We start from the raw sequence: 24,185 nt of genomic DNA, 5'->3' as shown, positions 1-24,185 counted from the left end.
CCTTGGGTGGCGCAGTGGTTTGGCGCCTGCCTTTGGCCCAGGGCGCGATCCTGGAGACCCGGGATCGAATCCCACGTCGGCTCCCGGTGCATGGATCCTGCTTCTCCCTCTGCCTGTGTCTCTGCCTCTCTCTCTCTCTTTGTCTGTGCGACTATCATAAATAAATTTAAAAAAATTTAAAAAAAAAGAAATTTATAAAAATATACAGACATTAGAAGAAACAGCTTGAAGTGCTGAAGGGGTTATTTTGGTGACCAATAACCAGAGACTGGATCAGAAGTCAGCTGTTTTTTTTTTTTTTTTTTTTTTTTTTTTCAGAAGTCAGCTGTTAACCAGAGACAGGGACTACTGTGGAGGCCGAGAAAATTAAGGCCATTCCACCTCAAGTTTAGAGTTAGCACAAGTATAGCCATCTCAGGCCCCTGTAAATAAGAGCTGAACTTTACAGGAAAAACCGCAGAACACCCTTGACAGAGTCCCATATCAGAATGAAAACTGAGCTCAGAACCCCCTTGACAGAGACAGGAAGTCCCCTATTGGAATGAACACAGAGCTTAAGAAATTCTTCCACCCCTTTCTGAAAATCCCCTAGACCAGCCCACAAAAACCGAGCTGTAACCCCCCTCGGGGTCCAAGTCCCTGCTCCGCTGTGTGGGGTATGCGTGGATCCAGGCTCCAGCTTGTTAATAAGCCCTCGTGTACTTGCACCGGTGTCGGCTCCTTGGTGGTTTTCTCAGATTTGCAATCCTGGGCACAACACTACTAAGTAGATCAGAAGTCAGCTGTTTGCTTTTAAGGCTTACAGAATTACCTAGTTTTATTTTTTTTTTAAGACTTTATTTATTCATGAGAGACACAGAGAGAGAGAGGCAGAGACATAGGCAGAGAGAAGCAGGCTCCATGCAGGGAGCCCGATGCGGGGACTCGATCCTGTGACCCCGGGGTCACGCCCTGGGCCCAAGGCAGACAACGGCTGAGCCACCCCGGCTGCCCGAATCACCTAGTTTTAAACTGTATATATAACTTGGATATTTTTTTCCCACGTATCACTCTCCTGGGAAATACAATGTAACGTAGCAGGAGCCTTACGAGGTCATGGGGGGATGCGCGCACTGCGGGCCTCCCCGCGCAGCAGCCCCCGCGCAGCAGCCCCCGCGCAGCAGCCCCGCGCCCTCGCCGTCCGCGCACGCGCTCGGAGGAGCGGCGGCAGGTGCGCGCGCACACGAGGCCACGACGCCACGACGCCACGAGGCCGCGGGCGCAGCCGCCGGCGCGGGAGCCCCCGCCGCGTCCGGACCGTCCCCTCGGCCCCGCTGACGCGCGGGGACAGCGGCGGGGCCCCGGGCACGTGGCCCGCAGGACGCCAGCCTCCGGGGCGGGGCCGCCGCGCCTCCCGCCAGCGGAGCGGAGGCGGAGCCCGCGGCCCGGAGGCCCGCCCCTGCCGCCTTCGGCCCGCAGCGCCGTCGCCGCTCTTCTGCAGGCGGGTCCGCCGCAACCCGAGGGCTCCGGGGAAGAGTCCCGGCCGGCTGCCCTTCCCGGCGCTCCAAGCCACGCCATGCTCGTCCTCCGAAGCCGCCTGGCTGCAGCTCTGGCTGCGCGGACGCTCGCGCCTCAGGTACCGGCGGCGGAGACGAGCCCGGGCCGGGCCCTGGCGGCGGGGAGGGGCGTCCGCGGGGAGCTCGCCGTCCCGCGCATGCGCCACCCGGCCTGGGCGCCCGGGCCTGCGGAGCCGCGCATGCGCGCACGGTTCTGGCTCCGAAGTCCGCTCCGGACCCCCCGCGCAGGGCGCGCTGGGGGGCGCGGGTGGAACGGGGTCGCCGGTAGAGGGAGGGCCGCGGGCCGCTGCCTCCTCCCGGCCAAGTCGCGAGCGACCGCGGGCAGGACTTTTCTGGCCTGGGTGCCAGGCGGCCCTGAGGACAGCCCTGAAGCTCCAGCTGCTGCTTTCGCCACGTTGGGGCCGGAGCCTGGCGCTTGCAGGTCAAGCGGTTCCCATTGAATTGTTTGACGAGCTACCGCCCCCTCGTCCGAGGAGACATGGGTCAGCCAGGCGCTGGCCGCAGATCTGGCCTCCCCCGTGTAAACGAAACGTGCACAACCTGCAAGGGTTTTGCAGAGAACCCTGGAGAGGCGGCCGGGCCGGGCGGGGTGCGGGTGCGGAGCATCCTGCCCCCTCTGCCCCCTGCCCACCGCCTCGCGCGGGCGTGGCCAAGCCAGGGGGCTCGGAACCTCCTGGCAAACCTGATTGCAACAGCCGCACTTAACCTTCGGTGAGAAGAGCACACAATAGATTTTTGTGATTTCAGCCTTAACTGTCGATACTTGGCCTGTTCTGTGAAACTACACATTTTTTCCTTTTGATATTTAGGCTTGTATTTCTTTCTCAAAGGGTTGGATCAGAAGGGGATTAACCGATTCTAGAGACTAACTTTCTGGTTAAGACTGAAGAAAAACCAATAACGGCCCATTCACCCAAGATTAGCAATACAGTCTGTCCTTCTGATTCTCTACTGGGGCAGGGCCAAGAATTCTTTCTTATAACGTTATTACGAACTGCAATTTTATTAGATGTTGACCAGTTGTTCTAAGTGAACTGGAAGTCAGTGCTGCCAAAAATGAGCCCTTCTTTGGAGATAAGGGAGCCTGAAGCACTCCTGTTTCCTTTCCTAGCTACTGGTCCTGCCTTGTGGTTGCACAGTTCTACTGTCCCTCAACAAAAATCACCTCCCCCCCTTCCCACACACATACATGCCTCATTGCTTCATTGCTGTTAACTTCTCCCTGAGCTTTCTTACTGTATTCTTCTGCAAAGGATAATAAAAATGTGTGCCTGTGATCACTTATTTTGTTCTCCAAATACAAATTGCCTGAAAAACAACTTAAAAGCAATTATCACAACTACCCCGTTGTTCTATTTTTGATATGTTTTATTTACAATATTTTTAAGCTATAAATATTAGGCAGTTCTCATTTGCATAGCATTTTGTTATTAAAGTGGTAAAATGGCACACACACACACACACACACACACACACACAAATCTGCCAAATGTAGGGGCAGCTGCAATTGTTTTTTGATGGCAAATGTCAACCAGCCAGTAAGAATATAACTCATCATAGACATGAATGGGATTAGCTTAAAATAGATTATTATAATTCCGCTTTATACAAGTAAAATACAGACACTGTTGTGCTTTGTGAAATAATATGTATGTCAGAGCAAGAAGCCTACTGCTTTTAAAAGATTGTTGTACCAGGTAGTCAAGGATAAGCCCAAAATTCATCCATAGCTTTATAGGTATGAAAACTTGTAATAGATTATTCTGGTGTAGTCATCTGTAGGAAATGTGCACAGGCTAACCAAACTTAAATAATATGGATTTGTACACTAGAATACCATGTGAATATCTGTGTTACATAGAAGATAATTTCTGGCAAAGCATTTTCCACTGAAATTTAAGTTCACTCAGAGAACCAAATTAGAAATTTACATGGTAAGTATATGACTATTACAAAAGGAATTTATGGTTCTTATAAAGGTATTTACATCAACATGGTATAACTGGGTGGATTAAATGCCCTTCTTCAGACTGTATCTGTAATTAAAAACATAATAACTCAGGAGCACCTCAGTGGCTCCATCGGTTAAAGTGTCCAATTCTTGGTTTCAGCTCAGGTCATGATCTCAGGGTCCTGGAATGGAGCCCTGCCTCCAGCTCAGGCTCTGGCACTTAGCACAGTCTGCTTGTCCCTCTCCCTCTGTTCCTCACCACCCACCCCTCCACCACCGTTCACATATATGCTCAGCCTCTCAAATAAATGGATAAATAAAATATTCTTTAAATTTTGATTTTTTTAAATTAAAAAAATGACTTAGACAATTAATTGACTTAACTTTTTTTCTTTTTCTAGCTTTACCCATTCTGACTATATTACAATGCAAATAGGATAGGTCATAGTTTTCTGTTACATTAAATTCCTATCCATTTTTTTTTTTTTTAGAGAGAGCATGGTGGAGAGGGGTAGGGGGAGAGAGAGAATGAAAATCAAGCAGGCTCTACCCTCAGTGCAGAGTTGGAGGCAGGAATCTCACGACCCTGAAACCATGACATTGACGGAAATCAAGAGTCCGTGGCTTAACCAACTGAGCTACCCAAGTGCCCCTCTATTCTATTTTTTGACCAGTGGTCTACTTCATTGCATTTAGGAAGTATTTTGACCAGACCAGCAATTTCCATTGTTTTAAGAACCTAAAAAATAAAAATTTAAAATTTTTTCTGCTAGTAAGCATTTCCATTGTGCTAGCCAAAATACTGTATATTTTATAAAATTGTTTTAAATGCTTAACTCTAACACATACATATATTATTAAAGATGGAATGTTTGCTAAATAAGGGATAATTATTTGCAAAATTTATTAAGATCCTAATTGTAGTTTTTGGGTAAAGAAATTATTCCAGTGGCTTCTTAGGAGAAACTTCTCATGAAAAAGCAACTAGAGGTATATCACCTACAATGACATAGTAGGTATATATTTGGGATACTTAAAAGTAGTCTTCTTTACTGTTACCTCTCTAAGCAAGTATCTGTAGAGAGAAGACCATGGAAGTACAGATTGTGAGTCTACTGTGTGTCCCATGTTTCCAGACTCAGATTTGGTTGTAACATAATATTATAAACCCTACCTTCCCAAATATTTAAATTTGCCTTCTCTTTCTTCAGGTTTGCTCATCTTTTGCTACAGGCCCCAGACAATATGATGGAACATTCTATGAATTCCGTACTTATTATCTTAAGCCCTCAAAAATGAATGAGTTCCTGGAAAATACTAAGAAAAACATTCATCTTCGGACAGCTCACTCTGAATTGGTTGGATACTGGAGTGTAGAATTTGGAGGCAGAATGAATAAAGTGTTTCATATTTGGAAGTATGGTATGAGCATTCAGCTTAAGTATTCAGTACAGATTTTCATTCTGTTAGATGTTACCTGAGACTTAGCAACTTAGTTCTTGGATCTATATTATTATAAATACATACAGGTTACATAAAACTTTTAAATAGTGATACCAAAAAATAAATCCAGTAATTGTGCCTACCAGTGGTATACCTATTGCAACCTATTGCTGAACCTTTTATTAGCATATTGGAATGTGATATTGAGAACATGGCATCTCAGATGTCACATCATAAAATTATGAACCACACTTTAATTCTTAGGAGAAGTTAAGGATAGCTTGTTGTAAAGATGGTTTTTGAAAAAAAAACAGTGATTGCAAGAACCCAAGTGAGCTAAGATCATGAAAGGAAAGTAGAATTTTTTTTAAGTGAAGCTATAGCTGGATATCAATGTTTTAACAGAAATCATTGAAATGTCTAGGGACTTTAGGGAAATCGAAGTTAATAGGAGATGATAGTAAACTTTGAAGCCCTCACCTTTCTGTAAGATATCATAAATCTGTTAGGTTTCGAACCACTTTTATTTTTGTACCTCACAGTTTTAAGGAAGTCACTGTCATTTACCAGTCTAGAGAGGTAAAGGAAAAGGAATTAAGAGTTATTCCCATATTGAAACTGATCTATCCCTGGTTTAGTAGAAAAAGGATTATGGTTATTAGAATCTTCAAAATGTTTGTTACAACTGTGTCTAATCTTTCTGAAGTCCACAGTAGTATATCATGATATCCAAAAACTTAATAATTTCATTTAGTATTTGGTCATCAGTATCCAAAGTTAATAGTCATAACATGCTTTAACATGAAAAGTGTTCATTCTATATTTAGCATGTCCATAGTTTAGGGGTTTTCCCAATTGTAGTAGAACAAACCCCATTAAAACACAATTTATGCTTTAATGTACTACCAGATGAATGTATCCCAGGAAAAACAAAAAAGTGCTAGTACCGTTCTGATTAAAACTTAAGCTCTAAGAGAGATGCTATTCCTTATCTGTAGCATAAACCATAGAAAACTATGTTATCATTAGTCTTATGAGGCCCTAATAGTTAAATGTGGTACTAGGCCCTTATGTTAAGAAATATGTGTTCTTGTTTGGGAAACAAAGACAAGGGAAATAGTACTGAGTAAAAGAATGGATGACAGTAAAAGAATCAGCACTGTTTCTTTGGAAGCTATTGGTTCAAAGCAGCAGTTGTCAAAGTGCATCTTAATTTCCTTTATGTTAAATGTAATTCAAGGTGTATCTTGACCTAATCACCTATCACCACCACCATCACCACCACTACCACCACCACCAAAAAATACTCTTTTTCTAAACTGCCAATATAATTTAAATGCCTCAATTAAATTAATAACAATAGTTCATGTATGTTGAGTTCTAACTACGTGCCAAACACTGTTGTAAGCTCCTTTTGTATACTAATTTAATCTTAACAACGCTAGAGGGAGATACTCTATCATTATCCCCATTTTACAAAGTAAGAAACAGGCATAGAAAGATGAACAGTTGGCAAATTGGATGAAACCTAGAAAAAATATATGTGATTTTAAAACCATAATTTTTGGTTTTCTTACTCCTTTTCCCATAGATAATTTTGCTCATCGAACTGAAGTTCGGAAAGCATTGGCCAAAGATAAAGAATGGCAAGAACAATACCTGATTCCAAATTTGGCTCTAATTGATAAACAAGAGAGTGAGATTACTTATCTGGTGCCATGGAGCAAATTAGAAGAGCCTCCAAAAGAAGGTAAGTCCTCCCCTCTTAGTCACTTTGAATTTTGATGGAGAAAATGTTAAAGATTTTAAGCTATAAAAACTCAAGTTCTTTTGGAAAAAATCTTTGTTTAATATAGGAATATATCTTGATTGTTCAGACAAAAATAAATGGTCTTAGCTTATCTTTTCAAAAAATGACCATTAAATAATGAAGTGTTTTTCCATATTAGTATCTCATTGATTCTGAAAGCTTATCTATATTATAGAAAAAGTTGGCATAGTCATTGAACGTTGAGAAGTTGGGCCTTGGGAATAGAGGACACATTTGTGGGTAGGTGAGGGATAATATGTGATACTTGTCATAATTTTAAAATAATATAAACTTTTAAATTTAAAAGTATTTTTCCATAAATTACAACTAATCTTTACATTTTAAGTGTATATTTGCTTATAAAATTGACTAGGGGAATGAGTTAACTGGAACTGCCAAGCTGCATTACTGTAGTCTAACTTTTGTGTCTTCCTCTTTCTTATTTCTCAGTTTGAAAGTAATTCCTAAAGATTTGTCTTCTTGCTGATTTCACTTCTTGCTGACTTAAGAAATTATTACCTCAATCCAGTTTTAAACAAAGGTCAGATTAGCAAAAGCATAAACTAATCTAAATGTTATTTTATTTCCCTCCTTATTCCCAACTTTATAGTACATTTTAGATTACAAGAAATTTGGGCAGCCTGGGTGGCTCAGCAGTTTAGCGCTGCCCAGGGTGTGATCCTGGAGACCCGGGATCAAGTCCCACATCAAGCTCCCTGCACGGATCCTGCTTCTGCCTGTGTCTGTGCCTCTGTGTGCGTGTGCGTGTGCGTGTGTGTGTCTCATGAATTAATAAAATCTTTAAAAAAAAAAAAAAAGATTACAAGAGATTTGAAAAATCTTATTTAAAGAAACTTACCCTCTTAGCTCTCTCTCAAATTTCAGTACTAAGTAAATGAACTAGTTGCCTATTCATAAAGTACCAAATCTTGGTTCTTTTCTTCTATGTTATTCATGATTCTTCAGTAATTTTTGCATGCTTTTCTTTTACTTTCCAAATCCATTTGGCTTCCTTCTCTTCACCCAGTCTATACTTCCATCCAGAAGGTAAAATGCTTTTCAAGTATTTGCCTGGATATTTAGTAATAATGAAACCATCTCCTTTAGAATTCTTTTTTTCCTCAGAACTTGGAGACAGTCACTTCAGGTTCATTATTTGCTTGCTGTTCCTGTTAGAAATGGTATCCTATAGGGAAAATTATATAAACAGAAAAGTTAATGGAAGTTGGAAAGAAGAATGGAGCTATAAGAGACTGGCAACTGACCCTTAGACTAAGATGAGGACTTTCTAAACATAAAAGCAAAAAAAAAAAAAAAAAAAAAAAACAATGCAAATTATTAGTAAATAGATCTACATAAATATGTATGTGGGTATATGGGTATGATCCTCAAATTCTATATATGTAGTTAGCTTTCCACTGGAACCAAATTAAACATGATTAGAAATTGCTTGAATGTGTTCTATAGAATAATTATTTTTCTCCCTATTCTAGGAATCTATGAACTAGCTACTTTTCAGATGAAACCTGGTGGGCCAGCTCTGTGGGGTGACCCGTTTAAAAGAGCAGTTCATACTCATGTCAATCGAGGCTATACAAAACTAGTTGGAGTGTTCCATGCAGAATATGGAGTGCTCAACAGAGGTATAGTTGTCTATTTCTTCTAGGAAATTGCAAAATATTTTGGTGATCCACATTAATTTCCTTTGGCCAGTTTGTCTCTAGTCTCATTATGGAGTATATTTTATTTATTTTATTTTATTTTATTATTTATTGCCCAGTTTTTAGCTTTGTAATTTTAAGGGTTGAGCAAACCTGTTTTACATCTTATTTAGAATGTTATTCACCTTGTAATTTTTTTTTTTTCAAATACTGAACTGTTCTTTTCTCTGATACATCAAAATGATAAAATTTTAAAAACTGGAAAGAAAGAACCTGGAAAAGTCACCTATTTCTTTCATCACCCTATTTTCCTCTATATGTACATTTAATGATTTTTTCCTTTGTTCCCAGTGTTATCGATATAATTGACATATGAGTTTACAGACAACATAATGACTTGATATATATATTGTGAAATCACAATAAGTTTAGATAACATCCACCACCTCACACATTGTTTCTTCTTATGATAAGAACTTTTAAGATCTACTCTTTTATCAGCTTTCAAATGTACAGTACAGAATTGTTAACTGTAGTCATCATGTTGTATATTACATCTCCAAAGCTTATTTATCTTGTAATTGGAAGTTTGTACTCTTTGTGATTTTTTAAAAGATTTATTTTTAATGAGAGGGAGAGAGCACAGTTGTGAGAGAGTGGTGAAGAGGGCAGAGGGAGAGAGAGTCTTAGGCAGACCCATGCTGAGCTTGGAGCCTGAATGGAGGGCTCAGTCTCAAGATCATGAGATCATGACCTGAACTGAAACCAAGAGTTAGACGCTTAACCAACTGTGCTACCCAGGTGCCCCTGTAGTTTTTTTTTTTTTTTTTAATAACATTACTTGGGGAAGAAAGATGTTTATGGGTGAAAAAGTAAGGTGTAGTTATTATAAATATTAATTAAAAACATGGACAAGCCCAAAGAAGAAAAATTATCTATTTTCCACTACTTAGATATATTATGATAGATATATATGAGCATATGGTTTATTAATTTATTTAATAAAATACTACTTGGGATATTTAATTTTTAAAGTTGAAAGATATTCCAATCAGAATTTCAAAGAGTGTTCTTGTGGCCAACTCTAAAAACTATTTGTAAAGTTTATCTGAAAGGATAAATGACTAAAAACAGCTAATAAATATTTGAAAGATTTATAATATCCATTTGCCTCTTCATCTTCTCCACCTCATGTCCAATGGACATCGCAAACCTAACATAACCAAAGCTGAGCTGATCATTGCTCAGGAAGTTAACTTCTAATATATATGTTACAGATCTATATTCAAGTTGAAAAATATATGAAGAGGGGGAAAAAAATATAAGATGCCTATCTGATACTGTATGCTAAAATAAAATCAAGGTGGATTATGGATTCCAATTAACAAATTGGATTCATACAATTACTAAAACAAAGTATAGATGAACTTATTTAATAATATATATGGAAACAATATTTCAATACAGAAACAATAAAGAAACTATGAAGGGAAAAGGTAACAAACTGATGATTTTATTATACAAAGCTCAAACTTTATGCTCCCAAAGTACCTTAAACGAAATCAAAAAAGCAAAAAACTAAATACTTCTACAAAGGTAGACAGATTACTACTAAAAATATCTTAAAGAAGATGTAGATTAAAATAATATTGAGATGCCTGTTTTTACCTAATAAGGATACATTATATAGGTACAGTACTAGGTAGGTCAGAGAAAAATGAGTTATACTTGTAGGGCTCATATCTGCTTCATCTTCCTTCAAATAAACTGGCAATATAAATAAAAAAGATTTGTTTGTATTTGACATTTTTAAATTTTTAATTTATTCCTTTAATTTCAGTGTAAGTAACATACAGTGTTATATTAGTTTCAGGTATATATTATAGGGTTCAGCAATTATTTCTATACATTACTCAGTACTCATCATTATAAGTGTATTCTTTGTTTTTTAAGGATTTTATTTATTCATGAGAGAGAGAGAGGGGCAGAGACACAGGCAGAGGGAGAAGCAGGCTCCATGCAGGGAGCCTGAGGTGGGGACTCGATCCCAGGACTCCAGGATCATGCCCTGTGCTGAAGGCAGGCGCTAAACCACTGAGCCACTCAGGCATCCCTATAAGTATATTCTAAATTCCCTTCACCTATTTCACCCATCCTTCCACCCACTTCCCCTCTGGCAACCAAGACTTCTCTATATTTAAGAGTTGGTTTTTTTGGTCTTTCTTCTTTGATCATTTGTTTTGTTTCTTAAATTCCACTATGAGTAAATCATGTGGTATTTGTCTTTCTCTGACTGACCTATTTCACTTAGCATTATATCCATCCATATGTTGCAGTGGCACAATTTCATTCTTTTCTATGGCTGAGTAATATTCCAGTGTGTGTGTAGGGGGGGGTATATACACACTATAACTTCTTTATCCATTCATTATCAATGGAATTTGGGTTACTTCCATATTTTGACTACCGATTAATGCTGCAGTAAACAGAGGGCTGTATATATCTTTTCAAATTCATGTTTTCATATTTTTTGGGCAAATACCAGTAGCAGAATTACTGGATCCTATGATAGTTCTATTTTTTCTTGTTGGATTTTTCCATTCATGATTATGTAGTGTCCTTCTTTATGTCTCATTACAGTGTTTGTTTCAAATTCTATTTTGTCTCATAGAAGTATTTCTATTCCAGCTCTCTTTTCACTTGCATGATAAATGTTTTCCCATCCCTTTACTTTCAATCTGCCATGTGTATTTAGGTCTGAAATAACTCCCTTGTAGGCAGCATATAGATGTCTTTTATCCATTCAGTCACCTTGGTGGGTGTATTTAGTCCATTTACATTCAAAGTAATTATTGATAGGTATGTACTTATTGCCATTTTGTTACTTGTTCTGGTGTTGTTATTCTTGCTCTCTTCACTTATGGTTAGATGGTTTTTTTTAGTGATATACTTAGATTATTTTGTCTATATTTTTTGTATATCTATTACCGGTTTTGAATTTGTGGTCACCATTAGGTTTATATACATATCTTATGAATGTAGCAGTCTTTATTAGGTTGACAGTCACTTCAGTTGGAACCCATTATAAAAGCACTAAACTTGGGATCCCTGGGTGGCGCAGCGGTTTGGCGCCTGCCTTTGGCCCAGGGCGCGATCCTGGAGACCCAGGATTGAATCCCACATCGGGCTCCTGGTGCATGGAGCCTGCTTCTCCCTCTGCCTGTGTCTCTGCCTCTCTCTCTCTCTCTCTCTCTCTCTGTGTGACTATCATAAATAAATAATTAATTTTAAAAAAATAAAAGCACTAAACTTTTACTCCCCTCCTCTCTATGTGTTGGTATATGATGTCATATTTTATACCCTTTTGTGAATCCCTGGCCTGATTTTTGTAGATATACTTGATTTTACTGCTTTGTCTATAACGTCCCTACTAGTTTTATAAGTGATTAATCTATTACTTTTATCAAGTTTATATGTACCTGTTTCTTCAAATTTCATCAAATAAATTTGCTGCCCCTTTTCTTTCTCTTTTCTGGGATCCCTATAATATGAATGTTATTACACTTGATGGTGTCACTGAGTTCCCTTAACCTATTCTAATTTTTTTAATTTATCTTTTCTCTTTCTCCCCTTCAGCTTCATTGCTTTTCATTACTGTCTTCCAGCTCACTGGTCCATTCTTCTGCTTCCTCTAATCTATTATATATTCCCTTTAGTGTCTTTTTTTAATTTCACTTACAAAGTTCTCCATCTCCCACTGGTTCTTTTTATATTTTGTCTTTTTTAGGGTCTCACTGAGGTCCTCCCTTGTTTTCTCAAGTCTAATGAGAATATTTATGATCATTACTTTAAATTCTCTATCAGGCATATTGCTTATCTCTGTTTCATTTAGGTTTTTTTGCTGGATTTTTGTCCTGTTCATTCATTTGGCACATATCTTTCTGTGTCTTCATTTTGTCTAACTCTGTCTGTTTCTGTGTGTTAGGAAAGTAAGCTATATCTCCTGCTCTTGAAAGTAGTGGCATTATGAAGAAGAGGTCATGTAGTACTTTGCAGTGCAATGTCCCTATTCACCAGAACCTGGCCCTTCCAGGCCCTTCCTCCTGTGTGTGTTGCATATACTTTACTGTTGTGGCTGAGCCATATTTGCCTTCATTCCAGGTGTCTGCAATGGCAATATTTTGCCTGTTGTGGGCAGGATTTGGTCCTGTGTTAAGAGGCCAGTCTGGGGCTGCCTTGGGCAAAAAGCCTGAATTTTTAAATTATTTTTGCCAATATTAAGGAAGTATGCATGGATATGTAGGTGTGTTTAGGAAATGTGAAATGACATAAAATACATAGCCAAATTTAAATGATGAGATTAAAGATTTTTTAAGCTTCTAATTTATTATAATGGACATGTATGACTTTTACAAGAAAAAAATGATTGAAAATATGGTGCACACATTCTTTTTAATCTTGAGGCACCTGGGCTCCTCAGTTGGGTAGGTATCCAATTCATGATTTCAGCTCAGGTTATGATCTCATGGGTCCTGAAATCAGACCTGCATTGAGTTTCACACTCAGTGGGGAGTCTGCTTAAGATTCTCTCTTTCGCCCTCTGCCCCTCCCCCGACTCATGCATATATGTGCGTGCTATCTCTTCAAAGTAAATAAATCTTAAAAAAAAAAAAAGAAAATGTGTGCACACACTCTTTTTAATCTCAAATTCATTCTTAGTGTATTAGGAGAATGGTAATATACTGATTATAAGTCAGTACTTTGTTTCTGGAGGACAGTATAATATATACACTGTATATTTGTAAGTATTATATACACTGTATTATATATATATATATATATATATATATATATATATATATATGATACACTCTTTGGTTCTCTCAATTTAAATTTTAGGAGTTTATATTAAGAAAATATTCAGATCCAGACTGCCTGGATTTGAATCCCAGCTTCACCACTTATAACTTTGTGACCCTGGGTAAGTTACTTAACCATATTGTGCCTTAGTTTCCTCATCCATAAAATGATGATACTAATAATCCACCACCTAAAATTATTATGAAGGCTAAATGAGTTAATAATACATGCAAAATGCTTAAAACCAGGTCTGGCACATAGTCAACACCCAATAAATATTAGTTAGTAATAGTTGTAATCAGCTTTGCTGGTATAGATACACATGTAGATGCTGTTCTAATGAAGTTTATGTCAGTGTTGTTTACAATATACATTTCTTATGTAATATGCGTATAATCCAGAAAAAATATATATTGTCTACATCATTTATATAACTATAAACATATGTTTATGTGTATAAATATATATTCATAAAAATACATATATATACATAAGTATGGAAAGAGATACAGCAAATATAAAAGTGAGTTTTTTTCTAGGTGGTGTAGAAATGACTCCTCTTTTCTCTTTTTATCTGCATTTTCCTATACAGCTAATAAGTTTTATTTTGTAATTATTAAAATTTAAGAAAATATGCATAAAACGTTTATTCCATATTTCAAAAAATATTCAAATATTAATCTAATTGATCAGGGGCTTGGATAAAAAGTTGTTATATCTATAGGGAGGAATTCACATAGCCATTAAAAATTAAGGTTGCCATGGAAAGTATGCATTGTTGATTTTTAAAAATCCATAATTAAGTGTAACATATAGTATGACCTTAATTGATTTTAATCATTTGTTCAGAGGAACTGCACTAAATTTGAGTAGAGTTGCTCTCTAGGTGGTTAAAATTATGCTGCTGTTAATTTTCTTCTTTGTATTATCTAAATTTTCAATAGTAAAGACAATTCTTTTATAATCTTGCTTTTTAAATAAACTAAAATGTATTAGGAAGTCATGAAGCCTTGTTCCAGACTCATGTGTTTGGTGTGTTATTTACTTTCCCTTTCCTTCATCTATAAAAGCAGTTTGATTAATTTATAAATTTCTATCCCAAATCTCTGACCCCCTCTGAAATCTTATTACTAACATACTTAATTTTATCTTTTTGATATTCACTATTTTGATTTAAAGATTAAGACTTCATGTTTCTGATTAATTTTTCTGTATTTCTTATTTGTAGTAATACCATAGTCTTTAGAATCTGTTTTTGGTTTATTTCTGCAGTTCATGTTCTTTGGTGGAATGAGAGTGCAGACAGTCGTGCAGCTGGGAGACATCAGTCTCATGAGGATCCCAGGGTTGTGGCAGCCGGTAAGCTATTTCACTAGGCATGAATTATTCATACAACAAATTTGATTCAGTTTTTAACTTTATATGCCTTATGAAATGTTTTTTTCCAGTTCGAGAAAGTGTTCACTTCCTCGAGTCTCAGCAGAATATGCTTCTGATTCCTACATCATTTTCACCTTTGAAATAGTTTTCCACTGAAATACAAAGCATTACATTAACTGCTCTAAGACATGTCTGCTAAGCAGGTGCTTACATTCTCCCAAGAGATCTTCATTTTTATTTGAAGGAGGTGGTAAGTTAATTTGCTATGTCCTTTGCATTTTAAAATGCTACCTCTGTCCATTGTCACCACGACTTGTGGAAATAGTTCTGTTCAATTTCCCTTTTGCATTTCAATATCTATCGTGCATTAAAAATTGTCATTCCTACAAGATCCTGATTTTTCTTTTTTCAAAATATCTTTTATTCTCTATTTTGATAACCCTCTGCTTTTTTAGCATTTCCTTATGTTGAAATGATTATGTTACATTTCCGTGCTTATATTTTAAAATTATTTATATATTGTCAACCTTTTCATGTCTATTTTTCTGAAATTTTAAGTTTTTGTCCAGTAAAGTTTATTTTGTAATACCAAATTGGATTCATAAAAATATTAAACATGTTTTTTTATGGAAAAGTACAATATCATCTGTATCATCTCTATTAATTATAGTTTTTACATTAATAATTACTTATTATATGGAAAATAATGTTATTAGGTCCTCATATTAAAAACTGTTGAAGACTCATTGTTTTATATGCCAAAATGTCTTCAATTACAATTTATTTTACCAACTTTAACTTCACTTTGGATTACTATTCAACAAAGATACTTGGGATAATCTATCTGTGATAATGAGATATTTATGGTTATGGAAATTTTTGCCCTAATAAAAGCCTACAGATACATTCTGATTCTTTTTATTGTGTTTCATATCTGTATTCTCTTACCTGGAACTATTGTTTTGCTATAAGGTAATGAGATAGTAATAAATACGTTGTCTTTATTGTTAAGTGTTAAGTTACCTCAAGTAAATAGCATGCTAATAATCCCACAAAGAATTTCTTCAGTACTGTCACAGGTATACTGGGATTTTCCTATTAAGAACTTTTTTTATTTTAGTTGAGTACCTTAGCCTTCTTAAACTAGATCTGGTATTTCCAAGCTCTCATGGTAGTCTGTATTTATAGCTATGTGATTTTATGTTTCTAATATATATTGCAAATACGGCAGAGTAAATTATTAGCTGTCTGAGGGAAAACTGAAAAACAGCAAGCATACTTACCTCTCTTACTTATCTAGTCCTCAAGAATTCAAAGGACAGATAAGTTTACTAGTAAGGCAAAGAACACCCTAATTCTGGAGGTAAAAACCTATCAGAGAAGTTAGGCATTGGTTTTGAGTTTTGACTAAGAGTCTTCTACCTCAGTGTTTCTTTGAAAAGTTGTCACTTAGCAAATTAGGTGATAGTAGTAGTATTTGCCATCAGTGTACAGATTTTTCTCTCAGGCATAAGATCAGCTCTGTGTCATGAAAACATACAGCTGCTTCTGCCTTTCCCCTTTTCATTCATCTTTAGATTAGCTAGAACACTTTTAGAAGAGACAAGAGTTCTTTCATCCAGTCCATAGCCCTGATGGAGATTTAGAAAGCAGCAGCAGATGGGTGTTCTTAACATATCCCACACAAAACTGGAGAGCCAGTACATGACAGGCTACCCTCTGCTGATGAACTAACTGCAGGTGCTTTGCTTGACTGACTCACTCCTGGATCACAAACACAACAAAGCTTGCTGAGACAAAGAATGTTTTAAAAAATAACATAGATGGACACAAGGATGCCCACCGTCATGCTCTTCCTGGAGGGATAAAGTCAGCGAGGATCTAAGGAATCATTGATGCTAGCTGAGAACGTAATCAAGGAGGACACATACATACAAACATACACACAAATATCTGATGAATAGCCCAGGGAAAAACATCTGTTCAATAAATAAGATACATTTATTTTTAAAGATTTCATTTATTCATGAAAGACAGGCAGAGACATAGGCAGAGGGAAAAGAAGGCTCCCTGCAGGGAGCCCGAAGTGGGACTCGATCCCAGCATCCTGGGATCACGCCCTGAGCCGAAGGCAGATACTCAACCACTCAGCCACCCAGGCATCCCAAAGTACATTTTTAGGAGTTTAAACATGATAATTTTCAAGGAAAAAATCTGAAAAACAAATGGATAACATCTCATTGAATTAAGAGAGTCCAGTACCATAATAAAACTACTGAAAGAGGTGAAAATGTCCTAATGGCATTCACTTTGGTCCACTGTTCCTGACCTTGAAAGAGGAGCAGATTGTAATTCTCACAAAGGTATGTGGCTTGAAAACTTAGTAGGTATGGAAATATTAACGTGAAACTACTCAAGTTAAATTCTTCCAGCTGTAAAATAAATTTAAAAACAATAGTATATAGCATATCAATCTAATAGATATAGAAATTCTAAAGAAAGAAAGAAAAATTCTAAGATTCTGGTTATAAAAATGGTCCTATCAGCCCATTATACAGAGTATTATATAAAATTCCTAATGACCTATATTGATACTGTGTAGGAGATAAGATTGCCACGTTCCATATACATGATAAACACTTTCAAATATTAAATATACAGAGTACAGTCTTGGCTGGTGCACAATCACTAAATACTAGTGATGGCTTTGCAAAAGTCCTAAACAATAAGCAGCTAGGTGATCTGATTGACCTACCAATGACTCCCACATACCAGCAACGCTGGGCCCACTTTTCTGACAGATCTTGGGATAGATAAAATAGCTTAGCTAGCTTCAAGTGTTTCTTCACTTGCTTAATGGAATCCTTTGGGTTTTTATGGTTTTGCTTTGTTTTTAAACATTTTATTTATTCATTAGAGACCCACAGAGAGAGGCAGAGACATATGCAGAAGGAGAAGCAGGATCCCCACAGGGAGCCTGGTGGACTCGATCCCAGGACCCAAGATCATGACCAGAGCCAAAGGCAGATGCTCAACCACTGAGCCACCCAGACATCCCTAATGGAATCCTTTGAGTCAGAGATAGTGATTGAGAATCTTCCTGAAATTTTTCTCAGTAAAAAGGCTCAGAACTGTTCCCCAACACTCACAATCTCAGAATGTCAGTTTTAAGACCCACAGAAGTTTTATGGGCCAGCCTCCCTAATTCGGAGGCAAGGAAACAGGCCTGGGGAACTGAGTGGCCTGTCCCACGTCACCAGCTCCTCTGTGGCAGAACCAGGGATGACGCCGGGCCTGTCACAGTGTGTTCTGTTGCATCACCTCAGTTGATGAGGCCAGACTGTGTCTTCCACTGTGTCTGGCCCACTGAGCAGAGTGTCGTGTTCTGGTTTTAACTCAAACAAGTAAGTAAGCTCAGCTCACCTCTCAAAATAGAGAAACGAGCTAAGACCTAGGAACTGTAGACCAAGTCCCTCCCCCTCAGAACTCACATGCTTTTCTCTGTGATAAGAATTAAAATCAAGACTGAAAGACAACACCCTGACATGACAGGTCAGCCATTCCTTATTCCCAAGCAGAAGCTTCCCAACCTGCCCTGCACCACTACCTGCTCAGTCACACAGAGAGCGACTCACCTGTGGGGGAGGCAGGCCCCCTGCCCCCAGGGGACACACGGACAGATCTTGATTTTGTCACTGCTACATGGCAGGTGGGTGAGGGATTCTCCATCATCCAGTTCCCATTTTGGAAGAGGTCCGTGATGGTCTGGGGAACTGGGGCAGTGGTCCACTCCTCCTCCCCCACTGAGCAGGGCACATCTCTGCAAAGGGAAGACAGCAAGGTAGCATCACCCGAGAGGATCTGGCCTTTCCCATTGGCTCAGGAGCACAGATCAATCAATAACAACCACAAACATGCACCTATCCCCTCACTGTTCGTTAATCTTGTAAGCTGCAGACTTACTTTACAGTTAAGGATGAAAGAATACAAAGAGGTCCTAAATGTTCATATACCAAACTCCAGTCAACCCAATTACTGGCATCAGGTCTCTTGCCCCTGTGTTCATTCATCGAATATTCACTGAGTATCAACTATGTGTCAGACATTGTTCTGCATATTTGAAAGTCTGGGGTAAACAAGACAAAGTCCCTGCCTTCATAGAGTTTGCATTCCTCTAGAGGAATATGGCAATAAACAAATGTCACTTAGCCAGAAAAAAAACTAAGAAGACAGTGAATCAAGGGAAGACAGACTACTGCCTTCTTCCAAGGCATACACAATTAGAAGTCAGGAAAAGATTTGAGGAGAAATACATTATAAGCCAGGGCAATAGAAAGTATTAGTACAAAGCCCCCCAAAAGAAATGAACTTCCCATGTTTGAGGAACAGCAGGAAGGCAGTGGGCTGGGACGGGATGACATAGGAGAGAAAATACTGGGAGATGAGGGTGGAGGATGGCCAGATGACACAGGCCTGGGAAGGAGTCTGCATGTTATGTCCAATGTGCTATAAATCTGGTGGGGAGTGGCAAGATTCACTTTACGTTTTAAAATGAGTACAGAATTGGGGTTTGGAGGAGATGTGGGGAGGGTGCTCAGTACATGAAGAGCTAGGTTGTTTGCAAGCATCACAAGGCCTTTATGCCTGACTTGAGCTCTGAATCACTGCGAACCACCGAGACTCTTGCCCTTCTCCACCAGTAAAATAAAAGTACAAAATGACATGTTGAAACAAGGCATTTCTAGTATCCCTTCCTGTTGCAAAATTCTACAAAGCACAGCCACACTCTTTATGTCATTCTTGTATGTACTAAAAATATCAAAAGAACAGATTTGTGGATTGCTCCCTAGTTTTCTCTAAAGTACTATGACTTGATGGAAAAGTCAAGACACGGTGCCCTCCTGAAGTTCATACTCTAAAACCTCCAGAAGATGACGGGCTAAGATAAAGTTAAATGCCACTACTAAGTGTCCCAAATTTCCCTCAGTTATACCACTTTTAAAGGAGCTTAAAACCTGAATTTCAGAAAGCGTTGTCAGTACAGAGATCTTGCCTTCAGACTGCCTCCAATACACATCAATAGTACTCTTCATCAAAGCCGAAGCATTTATGCCTCTTTTGTCTTTCTAGCCTAGAAAATTGAACCCACCTCTCCCAGCATTGGCTCTCAAAAGCTCCTCACCTCTCTTCATTGTCTTTACTCAGTGATCTTTTGATGTACCTTTGCCCTCCCCACCCAGACACTTAGAGCCTTATGGGCATTCGCTGAATTTGTTTATACAGTGCCTTAAAAAGGATTTTGAAGACAAGTGTCATAAAAAAATACATGTTTAAAAGAAAACTATGAATTATCATAAAAAGTAAGTATATTATGTTTTCAGGTTGTCAAAGTGAAAAAGCTGATTAGCAAAACCACAAATTATATATAATGGAGCAGCCCATTACAAAACTTCAGTACAGGAGTGGATGGGAAAGGGAGACTTACTGATCTGACCATTAAGTATGAAGTGCTATTAAATTAAATATATGCTATAGCAGTAAAAAAAAAAAAGCTATAATGATTTGCTTTACAAGATGTTAGAATGTTCTCCAAATGTTCGTTTCTAGATATTCCAATTAAGTCAGCATATTAGCTTTTTTAAGATAAAAAAAATGATTCAAAGTGCAAATGATGGTAGTCACAGTGTGGCATGCAGCTGATAAATGCAATGTTAAGAGAGGAGATCAGGTGACAACCACAAGAAACCAGTCAAGGAGAGTCTAAAACAGCACTCTGAGGATTGGTTTTTCTTCCATATGTTGGATCCTAAAGCCGGCATCTTCGATGAGGGCATTCAAGAGTTCCTGGGTACCCATGTTCTCAGGAGTGTCATCACTGTGGGTACATGAGATGAGAAGCAGCCAGTTCAGTAGTTCATTAAAAAACAGGAATTGGGAGGTAAAAAGGTTTTTCAAAGTAAATGCTTTATTAAACACTTCCTGAGTGCTAGGTTCTTAACACAAAAATAAATAAAACACAGACCTTAGACACTAGCCATATATTTGATATGATGGATGATAAACAGGACTCCAGAGTAGAAACTGTATAAGTATATATAAAGTATGTGTGAGCATACATATATATATAAACACTCACATACATAATATACATTTGCATATGTATTTTAATGTGAAGTAAAGAAACTTATTAAGGATCTGTATTTCAAAAGTACTTTCAGGGTTGCCTAAGTGGCTCAATCAGTTAAGCACCTGACTCTTGATCTCAGCTCAGGTCTTGATCTCAGGGTCATGAGTTCAAGGCCCACTCTGGGCATGGAGACTACTTTAAAAAAAAAAAAAACAAACAAACACTTTCACAAACTTAGTAAGGATCAGTATTTCAAAAGTACTTTCACAATTATCCATTAGGCACTAACAACCAGGATTTTCTACAAAGGTCAGGGAGACTTTATTGGCTGAATATTTGCATGGGTAACTGAAAAATATAAACAATAATGAGCACAAATTTGTAAATAAGCCCATGTTCTGCAGCCATGAGCAATACAAGCTAAGCCTGGAGAATAAAGTAAACCTGAGATATGTGTGTGTATATATATATGGACATACACACATACACACACACATACACATACCATACCATATATACAATGTATATATACACACACTAGTATGTACAGTATACATACTATATGTGTACATACTATATGTGTATATATACCATGCATACTATAGTATATACTATATATACTGTGTATAAAATGTGTACATATAGCATATATATATACATATATATACCATATGTGTGTGCATATATAACTTTTTTTTAAAAAGCTTCCCTTGTTTTTTTTTTAAAGATTTATTTATCTTAGAGAGAAATAGAGACAGAGAGAGCACAAGAGCCAGGGGGAGGAGCAAAGGGAGAGGGACAGAGAATCTCAAGCAGACCACTAAGCTCTGAGCCAATGCAGGGCTAAATATCATGACCCTGAGATCATGATCTAAGCTCAAGTCAAGAGTCAAAAGCTTAACCCACTGAGCCACCCAGGTGCTCCAACATCCCTTGTTTTTTATATCACTGATATTTCTCCCCCATCTAAAGATCTATGAATCCTACGGAATGAAGAAAATTTCTGCCTAACAAGATTAAGAAATTCCTTTAACCTTTTGTTTGAAGTACTGGATTGTTTGTTAGAAAATGAGGGGTACTTTTGTCTAAAGAATAAATACTAGCTAGTATCTACAACTTAAGAGATAAAAATTCAAGAATTGCATTGTGGGAAAAAAAGTATTGACTTCCTAGAGGTACAGTGTATACAAATACTTTGATTCAACTATAAAATTAACATAGCTGTAAATATCCAAATATATTTACAACTTAATCATAGAAGTTAGAAGGGCAGCTTATTTTGTTAAAATACATATTGTAGATGGCAATACTAGTATAAAGAGAAAAGTTCAAATATGACAACAGAGGACTGGTCTATTATCTGAGGTTCAATTTGCTGCTGTTCTCTGCATCCAACATTAGTTTGTGGAGGAGCTTTCAAGGGCTGATCAAGGCCACTCCACTGAGCGATCCCAGGGTCCACCTCCCCTTGGCCCTCAGTAGCACAAACACCCTTGGTCAGCCTGAGCTCTCTTCTCTCCCGGGGCGCAGGAGGCAGACACATACCTGACAAATGTGTACTGTTCGTTGTACATCCAGGGCTGAAGTTCCAGGCTGGGGTACTTGCCAATGGGGGGCACAATCAGGCTGAACACCAGAGCAATGCAGACAAACACAGCTGGCAGGACGATCTATGACCAGGGCACAGAGGGGAAAGGAAATTACAAACCAAGGGCAAATGTTAGGAAACAAGGCATGGGGCAAGCCCCTACGTGTCCAGCTAGCCTCCCGGACCAGCCAACAGGCAAACGAGCATTACGGGCCCCAGACAAAGTTCCACCAAGGCACTCATGGAAGCTGGGAAGCAGCAGATGCTGAAAATGAAACCCCTTCCCTCTGGGGCATTTCTGGAGGACAGAGGCCCTGGCCACCTAGCAGAGGCACCCAGCTAAAAACCCTACAGAGTGCACAGGGGGCACATGTCAGGGTGACTCAGAACACGGGGTCCTGCCCCCTTCCCTCTGGAGACCTGAGGAAGACCCCACCAAGGGTCGTGAGCCCAGCTCAGAGAAAGGCTGAGACAACCAGCCCTGCACCAGGAGCCAGAAGACCTGAAGCCTGGCTCCGTCTCTACTACGAGTCTCTACCCATGTGAAGTCACTCCCTCTGTGGCCTCAGTAGTCTCACTTGGAATCTGCAGACCAAGATTAAATGACCCAGTCAGATCCCATGCTCTGAAAGGAACAGCAGCCACTGTCACCAGGTAATGGCCTCAAAAAGCATAATTACCTTAGTCCTTCTTTATGGGAAAATACTAGGTGACAATTACCTCATTTCATTATCGTTACAACCCTAACTAGTAGTAACATTATCAACAATCAACAAACAAGGGAATTGAGCTCAGAGAGACTAAGGAACTTGCCCAAGGTCACACAGCCAATAAGTAGCAGCACCAGAATTCCAAACCAGGTCTGTGTGCTCCAAACTCAGACTCTCTGCATTACCCACTTGGTCTGTGGGGAAGACTCTCTGCAGATGCTTGCTCTGTACTTCTTGATTTTAGAGAGTGGGATCATTTTATCCCTTCTGATCAAGCCACTGAGCATGCAAACACTGACAGGCAGGCAACACTATAATAATGAGTCTTCTCTGTCCATTTTTTTCTGACCTCTCTGGCTACCTTTTTGTCAATTTGCAGCTAAGCATCAATTTAGAGAAAAATCACGTTTCCAATAAGTTTATATATCAAGTGCATCTGGACGTATCATTTCTCAGCTTATGATAGCTGAATTGGCCCAGCCAATTTTTCTAAACTCAGTCCTTGTTAGGCTATCCTCTGCAATAAAACTCACACATGTGGGCACACACGCACACACACACACACACACACAGCAATCCTTAACAACAGGCCCCTTCTAAGCACTTATCATTTCAATCCACATAACAACCCTATGTCATAGGTACATCATCTTCATTCTAAAGATGAGGACATGGAGGCACAGAGAAGTCACTTGCCTGCAGATGTGTGAGTGGCAGGAAGCAGGCCTGGGATTGCCGTCCATCCCACTGAGCAGGTCTGTTTCTCTGGATTATGCAAGAAGCCAACACTGAAGGTCACCTACTATCTTCCTTTTTTTTTTAAGGTCACCTACTATCTTAGGCAGTTTTGACATCGCCTTGATCTTCTTTCTCATGCTTTTCCAGCAAGACTTGAAATCAGTAAGATAAAAATGAACAATACAACAGAAAATTAAGCAACGGTAATAAGGTAAGACCTCGAAAAATGAAAACAATATGGCCTACAAAATTATGAAAAGATGCTGAATTCACAAGAATTCAGAAAAATGTGAATTAAATTATTTCTCACATAAAAAAAATTATACGGCAGCCCAGGTGGCTCAGAGGTTTAGCGCTGCCT

At 38.7% G+C, this 24,185-nt stretch overlaps 2 protein-coding genes across 7 annotated transcripts; one reads left to right on the top strand and one right to left on the bottom strand.

The window, feature by feature from the left end:
* Positions 1 to 1,412: 1,412 nt before the first annotated feature.
* Positions 1,413 to 15,567, top strand: LOC121495467 (protein NipSnap homolog 3A). 2 transcript variants are annotated; one of them, XM_041762960.1, is made up of 6 exons: positions 1,413 to 1,615; positions 4,719 to 4,929; positions 6,542 to 6,700; positions 8,254 to 8,403; positions 14,554 to 14,640; positions 14,730 to 15,567. In XM_041762960.1, exons 1-6 carry the CDS (start codon positions 1,556 to 1,558, stop codon positions 14,804 to 14,806), a joined length of 744 nt encoding a protein of 247 aa, XP_041618894.1. In that variant the 5' UTR covers positions 1,413 to 1,555; the 3' UTR covers positions 14,807 to 15,567. The 2 variants fall into 2 exon arrangements, with proteins under 2 accessions (XP_041618894.1, XP_041618895.1); XM_041762961.1 differs by lacking the exon at positions 8,254 to 8,403.
* LOC121495469 (phospholipid-transporting ATPase ABCA1-like) lies at positions 7,541 to 24,062 on the bottom strand. 5 transcript variants are annotated; one of them, XM_041762962.1, is made up of 5 exons: positions 23,783 to 24,062; positions 22,334 to 22,458; positions 20,434 to 20,536; positions 18,297 to 18,481; positions 7,541 to 7,946 (listed from the first exon to the last, which is right to left on the bottom strand). In XM_041762962.1, the coding sequence occupies exons 2-5, from the start codon at positions 22,360 to 22,362 to the stop codon at positions 7,913 to 7,915; spliced, it is 351 nt and encodes a 116-aa protein (XP_041618896.1). In that variant the 5' UTR covers positions 22,363 to 22,458; positions 23,783 to 24,062; the 3' UTR covers positions 7,541 to 7,912. The 5 variants fall into 5 exon arrangements, 1 of the variants encoding a protein (XP_041618896.1); XR_005988997.1 differs by lacking the exons at positions 20,434 to 20,536; positions 23,783 to 24,062 and having other exon boundaries at positions 22,334 to 23,747; XR_005988995.1 differs by lacking the exons at positions 7,541 to 7,946; positions 23,783 to 24,062 and adding an exon at positions 11,691 to 12,965 and having other exon boundaries at positions 18,297 to 20,536; positions 22,334 to 23,754.
* Positions 24,063 to 24,185: the final 123 nt, after the last annotated feature.

This window comes from Vulpes lagopus, chromosome 7, assembly GCF_018345385.1.
Source record: "Vulpes lagopus strain Blue_001 chromosome 7, ASM1834538v1, whole genome shotgun sequence".
In the NCBI taxonomy this organism is placed as follows: Eukaryota; Metazoa; Chordata; class Mammalia; order Carnivora; family Canidae; genus Vulpes; species Vulpes lagopus.
Note: the sequence above shows the minus strand (reverse complement) of the source record. Positions and strands in the feature narration are given on the sequence as shown.

Excerpts from the sequence above, each read along its gene's own strand:
- LOC121495467 (XM_041762960.1), top strand. The coding sequence starts at position 1,556 with ATGCTCGTCCTCCGAAGCCGCCTGGCTGCAGCTCTGGCTGCGCGGACG. Across the intron at positions 1,616-4,718 it reads CGCGGACGCTCGCGCCTCAG|GTTTGCTCATCTTTTGCTAC; the intron begins GTACCGGCGGCG and ends CTCTTTCTTCAG. Across the intron at positions 14,641-14,729 it reads TCCCAGGGTTGTGGCAGCCG|TTCGAGAAAGTGTTCACTTC; the intron begins GTAAGCTATTTC and ends GTTTTTTTCCAG.
- LOC121495469 (XM_041762962.1), bottom strand. The coding sequence starts at position 22,362 with ATGTACAACGAACAGTACACATTTGTCAG. Across the intron at positions 20,537-22,333 it reads GAACAGTACACATTTGTCAG|TGATGACACTCCTGAGAACA; the intron begins GTATGTGTCTGC and ends ATGTACCCACAG. Across the intron at positions 18,482-20,433 it reads AAGAAAAACCAATCCTCAGA|AGATGTGCCCTGCTCAGTGG; the intron begins GTGCTGTTTTAG and ends TTCCCTTTGCAG.